Source organism: Dunckerocampus dactyliophorus, chromosome 15 (assembly GCF_027744805.1).
Source record: "Dunckerocampus dactyliophorus isolate RoL2022-P2 chromosome 15, RoL_Ddac_1.1, whole genome shotgun sequence".
Classification (NCBI taxonomy): domain Eukaryota; kingdom Metazoa; phylum Chordata; class Actinopteri; order Syngnathiformes; family Syngnathidae; genus Dunckerocampus; species Dunckerocampus dactyliophorus.
In genome coordinates, this window is record NC_072833.1 from 230,946 (window position 1) to 241,114 (window position 10,169).

At 49.1% G+C, this 10,169-nt stretch overlaps 2 protein-coding genes across 7 annotated transcripts; both read right to left on the reverse strand.

Annotated features, from left to right (window-relative positions):
• Positions 1-747: 747 nt before the first annotated feature.
• On the reverse strand, positions 748-5,989 carry si:dkey-21e13.3 (uncharacterized protein LOC100150043 homolog). Its single transcript, XM_054800568.1, has 6 exons — positions 5,743-5,989; positions 5,318-5,516; positions 5,248-5,279; positions 4,967-5,158; positions 4,708-4,833; positions 748-4,639 (listed from the first exon to the last, which is right to left on the reverse strand). Exons 1-6 carry the CDS (start codon positions 5,822-5,824, stop codon positions 4,185-4,187), a joined length of 1,086 nt encoding a protein of 361 aa, XP_054656543.1. The 5' UTR covers positions 5,825-5,989; the 3' UTR covers positions 748-4,184.
• Positions 5,990-6,145: 156 nt separating this feature from the next.
• On the reverse strand, positions 6,146-9,126 carry si:ch73-127m5.2 (uncharacterized protein LOC561202 homolog). 6 transcript variants are annotated; one of them, XM_054753409.1, is made up of 6 exons: positions 8,982-9,089; positions 8,612-8,648; positions 7,691-8,149; positions 7,420-7,620; positions 7,202-7,331; positions 6,146-7,143 (listed from the first exon to the last, which is right to left on the reverse strand). In XM_054753409.1, exons 3-6 carry the CDS (start codon positions 8,061-8,063, stop codon positions 6,702-6,704), a joined length of 1,146 nt encoding a protein of 381 aa, XP_054609384.1. In that variant the 5' UTR covers positions 8,064-8,149; positions 8,612-8,648; positions 8,982-9,089; the 3' UTR covers positions 6,146-6,701. The 6 variants fall into 6 exon arrangements, with proteins under 6 accessions (XP_054609384.1, XP_054609385.1, XP_054609383.1 ...); XM_054753410.1 differs by lacking the exon at positions 8,982-9,089 and adding an exon at positions 8,815-8,962; XM_054753408.1 differs by lacking the exon at positions 8,612-8,648 and having other exon boundaries at positions 8,982-9,126.
• Between the last annotated feature and the right edge of the window lie 1,043 nt (positions 9,127-10,169).

A 10,169-nucleotide genomic window follows, 5' to 3' on the forward strand; every position in this document is an offset into this window, starting at 1 on the left:
CTAGTTTTATAAATGTCTTGCAGTGAGGGGAGGGCTGCCCCAACAATGTTCTGTGAGGTCTTGATCACCCGCTGGAGTGCCTTCCTATCACGTGTCGTACAGTTACCGTACCAAACAGTGATGGAGGCGGTAAGGACACTTTCCATAGTGCATCTGTAGAAGCAACTCAGGATTGTGGTGGACATGCCAAATTTCCTCAGTCTTCTCAGGAAGTACAGTCTCCTTTGCCTGCCCCCCCCCCCCCCCCCCCCCACTTGAACAAAGACAAGGCATCACATGCATTAGATTTTTAATCACCTACACCATCAACACTTGGATTATAACAACACACAACAAATCATAATAATAAGCCAAGCAAATAGATTTTTACAAGCTCAACAATGAATCATCAACATCCACTTCAAGTTTGGAGCTTTTTTTCTGCATTATTTTTATCTATAAATATTTGTACAACCTTTGAAATCTTCCAGATTACGGAAATACACGTCTTTTTCAAAGTAGTCCGAGCAGCTTCCATCCATCCATCTTCTATGCTGCTTCTCCTCACTAGGGTTGCAGGTATGCTGGAGCCTATCCCAGCTGACTTTGGGCGAGAGGTGGGGTACACCCTGGACTGGTGTCCAGCCAATGGCAGGGCACATATAGACAAACACTCACATTCATACCTATGGACCATTTAGAGTCTCCAATGAAGCTAACATGCATGTTTTTGGAATGTGGGAGGAAACCGAAGTACCCAGAACCCCCCCCCCCCCCCCCCCCCCCGACACACACACACACACACGGGGAGAACATGCAAACTCCACACAGAAATGCCCAAGGGAGAATCCAACCTAGGTCTTCCACATCTCCTGGCTGTGGGGCCAACATGCTAACCACTCGGCCAGTCCGAGCAACTTGTTGCCTAAAATCTCATTTTCTTCTACGATTCTCATCTTTTGAAATAAACAAAGTTTTTGCAGCTTTTCTGTTTTGTGGCTTTGACCATAAAAAGTAACGTCTGGTTCCACTGTCGATCTGTGGAAGTTTCAATAAGCCTGACAGAATAATCAACTATTGCTGTGTTCTCCACGTGTGACTGTGAAGGGTGAGGACTGCTCACATGCTGGACGTCTGCACTATACCTCAAGTAAGGCCGTGTATGCAATGAGCAATACAACATGCTCATTATGCAATGTAAATACTATAAACATGTTTTTAACATACGATGCATGTGATTTCCATGTCAGGTGTTCATCCAGTGACTGATACCTCAGCATCAAGGCTTCATCTTTTATTCTTTTAGCAAAAATCTTCCATCCATCCATTTTCTATGCCGCTTCTCCTCATTAGGGTCAAGGGGGCATGCTGGAGCCTATCCCAGCTGACTTGGGACGAGAGGCGGGGGCGGGGTACACCCTGAACTGGTGTCCAGCCAATGGCAGGGCACATCTAGACAACCAATCACATTCATACCTGTGGACAATTAGTCTCCATGAAGCCAGCATGCATGTTTTGGAATGTGGGAGGAAACCTGAGTGCAAAAAACATCAGACTTAAAACTTTTAACTTTCACCATTTCACCTTCCATATGTGTTGTGAAGAGACATCATAAAAATACCTCCACCAAAGAATCACACCTCAATGGATGCCCCCCCCTGTTCATGTGAGTGTTGCCCAGCGGAAGAAGATGCGAGCGTCTTCATGGCACGCAAGGATGCTTCACCATCGAATGATCCATTTGTCTCATGATGATCAAACCTGATGTGTGCAGCACAGTATTACACGTACGCTAGCATTTGCACATGGGGGGTGCCACTGTGGGGCTAGCTGGCATCATGGACAAGCAAACGACATTTCAATGGACGGATGGCTTTTACTTTTCCGCTCTATCCTCCATTGTTATATCTGCCACTGACGCCTTCCTTTATCTTGTGTTGCGCGTGACCGCTTCCCCTTCAGCCGCCATCTTTGTTTACATGACTCATAGAGCAGCAGTCACTTGTCATCGACTCTTCCACCATCAGTATCCTTGCCTCCTCCCTCCATCATCACCTGCGCCTTCCTTTCCCTTCTTCCTCCCTGCTTCTACGTCACTTCAACCTGCGACAGTGCTGTGAGGGTTAAAGGTCACCAGGTTAGGACGGTCAGAGGATGTCATTAAGTATTCCTGCCTGTAGAGGGCGTCTTGGTGCCATGTGATGCAGAACAAGCTTTTATACACTTAAGAAAAAGTCCTGATGAATGAATGAATGAATAAGGATGCAAAACATACATTGATTTAAAGGAAAAGTGTACTTTTTAAAAGAATGTTGTCCATCATCCACAATCCTTGTGTGAGACATGAACACGTCTTTCTCTTCTCTGTGCCTTGTAAAGATATAAAAACAGCTAGCAAGAGGCAGCTAAGAATGCATGTAATGGGACACACCTATTCCACCTATGAGGCTTCTGAAAAAACCTCCGTTTGCATCATGTGAGCTGCATATGAAGCACATTGTTATTATTATTCTTATTAACATCGTTACACCCAAGAACTACCTTACTGGCGTAGTGACACCTCGCCACACCACACCGGCTAGCTACTAGCCGGCTAGCGACTAGCTTCACCACACACTCGTTAACAATGCATATTGGAGCTGTGTTTTTGTGTTTGATGCTAGGTGTAGCGTTCCTTTCTATGTTGCTATGTGACACCAATGCACCCAGGAAGGAAGTATTCCATGTTATGATGAATGTAGCTGCTACTACACGCTCACAGCATGGATGGAAAACCACTACACCTTGTTGGAACCTTTTGGAGGTGTTTTCATAGGCGAGTCCCATGGCGTGCATTAATTAGTTGCCTCTTTTTACCAGTTTTTATGTCTTTAGAAGGCACAGAAAGAAGAAAGGAGTGTGTTCACGTCCCACATGAGGATTGTGGATGAGGGGCAACATTCATTCAGATGTATGTATTCATTCTGTCGCTCACAGCAGGAGGCCGTGGAGCAATTTGACTTCCAAAAAATACAAATGGCTGACTTTCATGAGACATCACACAGACGCCCATCATCTCATGGGCTTTAATGCCAAAGTGTTTCCTGTTAGGATGACGGCCATGTTAGGCACAGCGCTGCTTTCTCAGAAAACACAGTCAGGATTCAAGCTGAAAGCACTCATGAGCAAAGACGAGCAGCAATTAAAAGCCTTCCATGCTAACGTTCCTGATGAATTATTGATCAGAGTTATATGACTGTAATATAACCGAGCCAAATTTCCTGCATCTTCAGCTTTGGTGATTAAACGTGTTTGTTTGCGATGAAGAAGAGCCCCGTGTTGCCTCTTCACAACATGCCCGACGTGTACCAGCTAAGGTAACGCACACGAGGCAAGATGGACACCATTAACTATACCAACTCTAAACACCTAACTTTTTACAATGCTGCAAAGCATGCTGGGTAGTCGGAAGCACTCCCAGATTCCAGACCGAGTACTTGATGCGGCCCTGCTCACTCGGACCCAACTTAACTGGGGGTCACTGGATGCAGTTTGTAGCCCTGAAGTTTCCTTGGCCTCACCAACGTGCTTCATCCAGCCCAAACGCTTCATTTCAACACCACACTGGACCATCATGTCCGTCTAAACATCCATGCGTTGCTGTCCAAGTGATCTTCTGGAAGCTTTCACCGAGTGAACTTTGCTATGCGTTACTGGTCTCCTGCCATGAAACATTCCAGTGCTTAGCAGAGTCTAATAAAGTTAGGACGGGGGAGGGAGGAGGCCTGCCTGCAGCCAGTTACAAGCAATAATGGCAGCGCTAATTACAATTACAAGCCCAATATTCTTCACTTCAACGTTAACTTGAAGGAAGAAGTAGCTCATAGACTACGTGGAAGGGGTGTACAGTACGAGCCCCCCACCTAGTGGTTAACACTAAGATTAGCTTTGTTTGCCCAGTTTGTTAGAGAAGTGAGATGCTAAAATGTTGCTTTTTCATGCAGTTGTGGAAGGGTAGTACACATCGTGAAGCCGCTTTCGTACTTTCAGTTGTTCAACAACAACACTGATCCTGAAAACAACAGAATCTAACGCAAGCTGCCTTTTTTCGTACGTAAACTCTTTACAGTCCACTTCATGAGGCAAACAAGGAAGAAACAGAGTGGCGGTGAGTTAGCCTAGCCTAGCCTAGCCTAGCCTAGCCTAGCCTAGCGTCTTTGCGGCTATCAGAGGAAGGTGTGGAACATCAGCGTGCTCAGGCTGGAGCGCCTGGGGGCATTCCTCCCTGGGGTCTTTGAACATCTCCACAAACCAGTGAAGGGGAACCATCCGGTGGCCTGTTTGTTGGCGTGCAAGTTCAAGAAGGAGGTGGAGCATCGCTGCACCACTTCGATGCTGATGGCGTGCTGCGCCGGCGCCCAGTGGCACACGCGCACCAATGTCACAGAGGACAGGAAGCCGCACGTGTGTGAGGAGACGCCGTGGAAGACAGACTCCCCGGGTGTGGCGGACTCGTTCCTCTCCCACACCACCCCTGCATCTTCCGGTACGCCCATGCCGCTGAGGTTGCACAGGGCCCGAAGGCACACCTCCTCCAGGACCTCGTTGCCGGGGAAGCGGAGCAGGACGGCCACCAGCCGAGGCACCGCCCCTTTGCGTAGGAGCGACTGCTGATGTTTAGCTGACGGACACAGCGGGAGAACTATCAAACGAGCACTTGGCGTGTTTTCCTTACCTTCCTCCACTTACAGCTGTCATAAGACACTCGAGCGACGGCCTGGGCAGCGTGTCTCAGCAGGTCCTGGTCCGGACTGGTCAGCACGGACAGCAGAGCCACGACCAGGCCAGAGTCTCCGAACCCTTTACGCACCACAGCTGCCAGGAAAAGTAACATTCATTCCAGCTGAGCTCACCGTGATGCGGTGTCGATGCCAATGCGGGTGCCCCTTGGGTGCCGTACCATGGGTACGCATCGGTACCCTTCACAACCCTTCACGGGTGGACTTACATTCCTTGGCGAGTTCCGACACCAGTCTGGCCGTCAGCAGCGCCAAAGGACCTCTGCTCCTCAGCAACCACGCCAGAACCGGAAGGATGCCGCTAATCACCACCTGCTCAGCGGCGCCCTTGTCTGGACACGAGCGGAACAACGTGTTTTGATACGTGAACTTCAGGCACCTAAAAGTGTGGATCATACAAGCTCAGGAAGAACAAATCCTAGCTGATGACGTTCAATGCGTGGAATGTCTACCTAGCCTCAGGAGGACTTGATGCTTCATGCACACTCGCCCCCTCTGTTGCGTTGGGTGTGCAGAAGCATGCTGGCCCAGGACAGTTAGCTCGCGTAATTAAACCAAACTAAATGACTAACCACAGCGTCACGTCACACCAGGACGGCTGATTGGCTGATGAAGACATGCAGCCCACAAAGTAGAGCAACTCACTTCCCTCCTGGATGGTCACCAGCACCGTGCACAAGTGAGGCTTCAGCTCATCTTCAATCATCTCCAGTCCGAGGACTCTGATGGCGCCTAAAGCATTGTTCAGATTCTCTGTGGCTGGGGGGGACAAAGAAAGCATCATCAAATGCACCAGCACGCAGGATGGAGGGTGCGTCTAATGGGAAGTTTGGGCAAACGCCGCCAAGTCACCAAACCCCCCTTAGGTAGAAGATCAACCACCTCTGGAGACTAATGGTGTCATCAGACACAAGAACTTCTGTGGCGCCCGCAAGCACATTTTCCACTTCTCAAGCATCCAAGGACCACAGAGCGTCCAACTCACCGTGGGGCGCGTGGGGCTGCAGGCTGCTGGACTTGTGGACGGATGGGTACGTGAACGTCAGCAGCATGTGGGGATGTCCCATCCTGCTCTCCTCTTAGCTCCTGTTGCTTTCTCTCCACGTTTTAAACAGGCCTCCTTTTAAAGCTCACACTGCGCCCTCCTGCTGCCTGCCACAGCTCCTAGCGCCAAGTGAAGGCTGCCAGCGTCTGGTGGCGCTGCCAGCTCTCTTTCCTGGCCTGTTGGGGGTTTAGCGCCGTGCAAATCCCCCCAAAGCTCCTCTCTCCCATCTGCGCATGTTTGTGCACAGTGGAGGTATTAGCGAGCCGGCTGATATTCCTACCATCACGACAAGCTAGTCCAAGTACACCTTCTTTGACACGGAATACTGCAGAAACACAAATGCTAACCACGTAGCATCTTTATTAGGCCCTGTCAGGGAGCAGTCCTAAACAAAGCCAACTTTAGAGTAGCCAGCGTACATCTTCTACAGCACTATTGAAAAGGAGTCCACTCACAGCCACTGTGGTCTCAATACTTGGTAACACAAGTCCAAGACTGCACGAGTGCCGTCGGCACTGGAGGAGCTGCGGTTCGCTGAGGGGACAGATGCATTCAACATGTGGTGTGGCACTGAGAAGCACAACCTGGGGGTCCAACACGGGGAGTCCAAACTCATCCCAAGGTACCAAGTGTCTTCCTGAGGAAGATGAGGATGAAGGTGAATATGTCAACTGAGCATCTATGGGGCAACTCAAGCAGAAGGAAGGAAGGAAGGAAGTGACAGGGAGGAAGGAAGGAAGCATTTAGGATTCCAGTAAGTCCACACCCAAGAGGATTAAGGGAGAGCTGCATGTCCATACATGCATACAAGCTGTACACTGGCTACTCCCAAGGATAGCCAAGGTCATTTCCACGTGATCAAATGTTACTTTTTGGTCCTCGTGAGACCTCCAGTGGCGTCAGGCCGGTGTGGACCCAGCAAGCCCAGTAGAAACCGTCTCATACCCCACAGCCACCAGCGTGATCACGTTGTCCTGCATGTCATCCATCTTGCAAGGCTGCACTGGGCTGGCAGCTCCGCCTTCCTGATGGATCTCCTTCTTCACTCTGCTTGGCCCCTTGCCCTTGGAGATGACCTTCCCTTGCTCCTTGACCCCGAGGGACGCTCTGTTGGAGGTCTTGCGCTGCCGCCTGCGGATGCGTTGCGTGTGCCGGGCGGAGTGGGACGTCCCCACGGTGGCAGCGGCGCCTGACAGGATGTGAATCTGCTGCTCGATGACCATGACGATCACGTCCAGAGCCACGTCCAGCATCCCCAGACCCAGGCCGTGCGTCACGCTGTCGAACGAGCCGCTATTGGTGGGATCCTTGAAACACTTCCTCATGTCCTCCAGGTGGTTCCTACACAAAGGAAGTGCTTTGAGTACTTGTCTTCTGTCCTACACAACCTGTCACGTACTTGGTCTCGATGATTTTGGACCAGTGTTGGACTGTGTTTGTCTCGGGGATGAGCTGTTTGGCCATGTTGCCGTAGTCAATGTAGTCGTGTGAGAAGTCCTTCATGTCCTCGCACAACGCTCTGGTGTCACCTGACAAGACGTGAAAACACGGAGGATGTTTTCCACACACCTGAGGAGCTTTTTCATAGCGTGGTGCACTTCGAGGAGATGTTCAAACCTTCAGTGAGTTTGGAGAAGGAGGAGGAAACGGAGGTCGTGGTGCTGGGCGTGAGGCCGAGGACGTTCAGGGACTCCAGGAGCGTCTTCTTGCTGGCTGGCCCTCGGCTCACTCGGGTGTAGGCAGCCAGAGAGCGCAGGGACATCTTCTCCGGAGCCTGCAGGCGACGTTTGATCTCCTCGTAGGAGATGAGATGTTTTCCTAAGAAAATTGGGGGACGGATGTCAGTGATAACGCCCAACACGGTGGGATGATTATTCCTGCCACTTACGAGCCTTGGAGCCCTTCATGTTGGGGTCCAGGAGGGAGGACACCTCTGCAAAGGGCATCTGGGTGGAGAAGTCTGAGTTCTGTGGAGGTCCCTGATTCTGCACCGCTTCCTCAGCCTGGACTGGGGCGGGACCCTGCATCTGAGGCTGGACGGCTTCCATTTCCACCTGGGTGGTCTCCAGCGAGACCTGGTCTTGTGTGGGAGGGAGGACCAGCGTGTTTTCAGCTAAGCCCTGCAGACCCATACCCCCCTGGGTCACAGTGCCCACTTGGTCTGAGGAGGACACCTGGAAGAGTCCCATGACAGGCTTGACCACTGTGAACACCATGTTGCCCTGCGCATCCAGACCCAGCACCCTTGTGGACTGATCCATCAAGACTGACGGTCTGTGGACACTTTAAGATGCCTTTTTACACCTTTAGGGGGCTCGTCATCACTCTGGGCGGCAGCAAACGCTTCCTACAAGACAAGACCAAACAAAACACGTATCTGGTATTAGCAGAAAGCAAAATAAATCAACTGGCGGCTGGCAGGGCAAATCTGGAATGATATCAGACATCAGAGCAGCCTGCGTGTCTGCAGCACACCTACAAACACAAATACACCATCCCGACCAGCGGAATAAGAAGAACAATAGATGCATTCTTCATCAATAACATATATTACCTACTCACCATCACAATGGTTTTTATTGCCATTGTTTCACAAACTAGGAATTGTTTGCAACATAAAACACACGAGTAAGGATATCAAAGGAAAAAGAATCCATAATAAATAAAATAAGCAAAATAAGATCACTGACTGTACAGCCCTGCTTTACACCATACATGCTATCCTGATGTACGCCAATATTTAATATATTTCACATTTCCACGCATGATAAATGTTGTAATTCTTCAGTCTTCATCTGCTTTGCTTTACTTTAGATGTCATGGGATGACGTCACAACACTCCGATTCTGTAAGGTAAGAAAAAAATAAACATAAAATTTTGTTGTTATTTTTCCTGTTATGGGCCACTTTGGTGGCACTGTAAATATACTAATGAACAACACAAAGTTGAAATTATTTTCATTTATTAGCCAATCGAGATGAAACATTGCAACCGTTGTAATATTCTCTCACATTGCAAACAAAATGGCTGCCACAGTCTTGCTGTTTTGTGCTGCGGTTCCAAGCCCGAACACACAAAACCTTTTCGGAGAAGCGTGCGCTGTTTTTGGACCGGACCTTCAATACAAGCCAGCACCGCCGGTCTCGAAGACGCAACTAATGCCGGTGGTTCCACTCACCGGCTTGCTATGCGGTCACACTGATCCTAGAACGGTCCTCGTCGAGCCAAGCGACATTTTCCCTTCTTCTTTGCTGTTGCTTCGGCGGGTTGCAAATCAGCTCCACGCGCACCACAGCCGAGTAGACTTCAGACGAGCGTCGATTGGTCGGTTGGCACGTCAGTCATCCAGGAAGTGACTTTCTATTGGCCAGAGCAGCTGCCACTGTGACGCGTGAGTCCGTATTTCCGTCTTCCGTCCAAATATTTCTACTAAGTAAGTCTAACTTTAAATAGATTTTTGACTTGACGTTATTCATTTTGTTTGGTTGTACTTTATATTTCAAGATTCAAGAGTTTTATTGTCATATGCACAGTAAAACAGCAGTTCTGCTATGCAATGAAATTCTTATTCTGTTCATTCTTCCAAGAAAAGAAAGAAAACACAAGAAAAAGAATAAGAACATAAGAAACATAAATACCAATAAATTAAGCAACAACAACAGAAGAGACATGAATACAAACAAACAAATAAATTAATAAATAATAAAGTGCTATGAGTGTGCGCGTGTGTGAGTGCTTTGTTGAGAAGCCTGATGGCCTGTGGGTAAAAGCTGTTTGCCAGCCTTGTGGTCCTGGACTTCAAACTCCTGTAGCGTCTGCCTGACGGTAGGAGTGTGAATAATGAGTGTTGTGGATGTGTGCTGTCCTTGATGAGGTTGTGTGTTCTTCGTAGGACTCTAGTTTTATAAATGTCTTGCAGTGAGGGGAGGGCTGCCCCAACAATGTTCTGTGAGGTCTTGATCACCCGCTGGAGTGCCTTCCTATCACGTGTCGTACAGTTACCGTACCAAACAGTGATGGAGGCGGTAAGGACACTTTCCATAGTGCATCTGTAGAAGCAACTCAGGATTGTGGTGGACATGCCAAATTTCCTCAGTCTTCTCAGGAAGTACAGTCTCCTTTGGGACTTCTTCAGAATTTGTTGGGTGTTGTGAGACCAGCTGAGGTCCTCGCTGATGTGTGTGCCAAGGAACTTGAAGGTTTTCACCCTCTCCACCTCAGTCTCATCAATAAACAGGGGTCTATGCGGCTCCTTTTCCCTTGTTCTTGGGTCGATGATCATCTCTTTAGTCTTATCTGTATTGAGAAGGAGATTGTTATCACGACACCAAGCTATGAGGTCCGCCACCTCTCTTCTGTATGATGT

Coding starts and splice junctions, on each gene's coding strand:
- si:dkey-21e13.3 (XM_054800568.1), bottom strand. CDS start 5,824: ATGGGACATCCCCACATGCTGCTGACGTTCACGTACCCATCCGTCCAC. Junction 4,834..4,966: donor GTCGGAACTCGCCAAGGAAT/GTAAGTCCACCC, acceptor TTTTCCTGGCAG/CTGTGGTGCGTAAAGGGTTC. Junction 4,640..4,707: donor TCGAGTGTCTTATGACAGCT/GTAAGTGGAGGA, acceptor TGTGTCCGTCAG/CTAAACATCAGCAGTCGCTC.
- si:ch73-127m5.2 (XM_054753408.1), bottom strand. CDS start 8,063: ATGGATCAGTCCACAAGGGTGCTGGGTCTGGATGCGCAGGGCAACATG. Junction 7,621..7,690: donor CATGAAGGGCTCCAAGGCTC/GTAAGTGGCAGG, acceptor CAATTTTCTTAG/GAAAACATCTCATCTCCTAC. Junction 7,144..7,201: donor TCCAAAATCATCGAGACCAA/GTACGTGACAGG, acceptor TCCTTTGTGTAG/GAACCACCTGGAGGACATGA.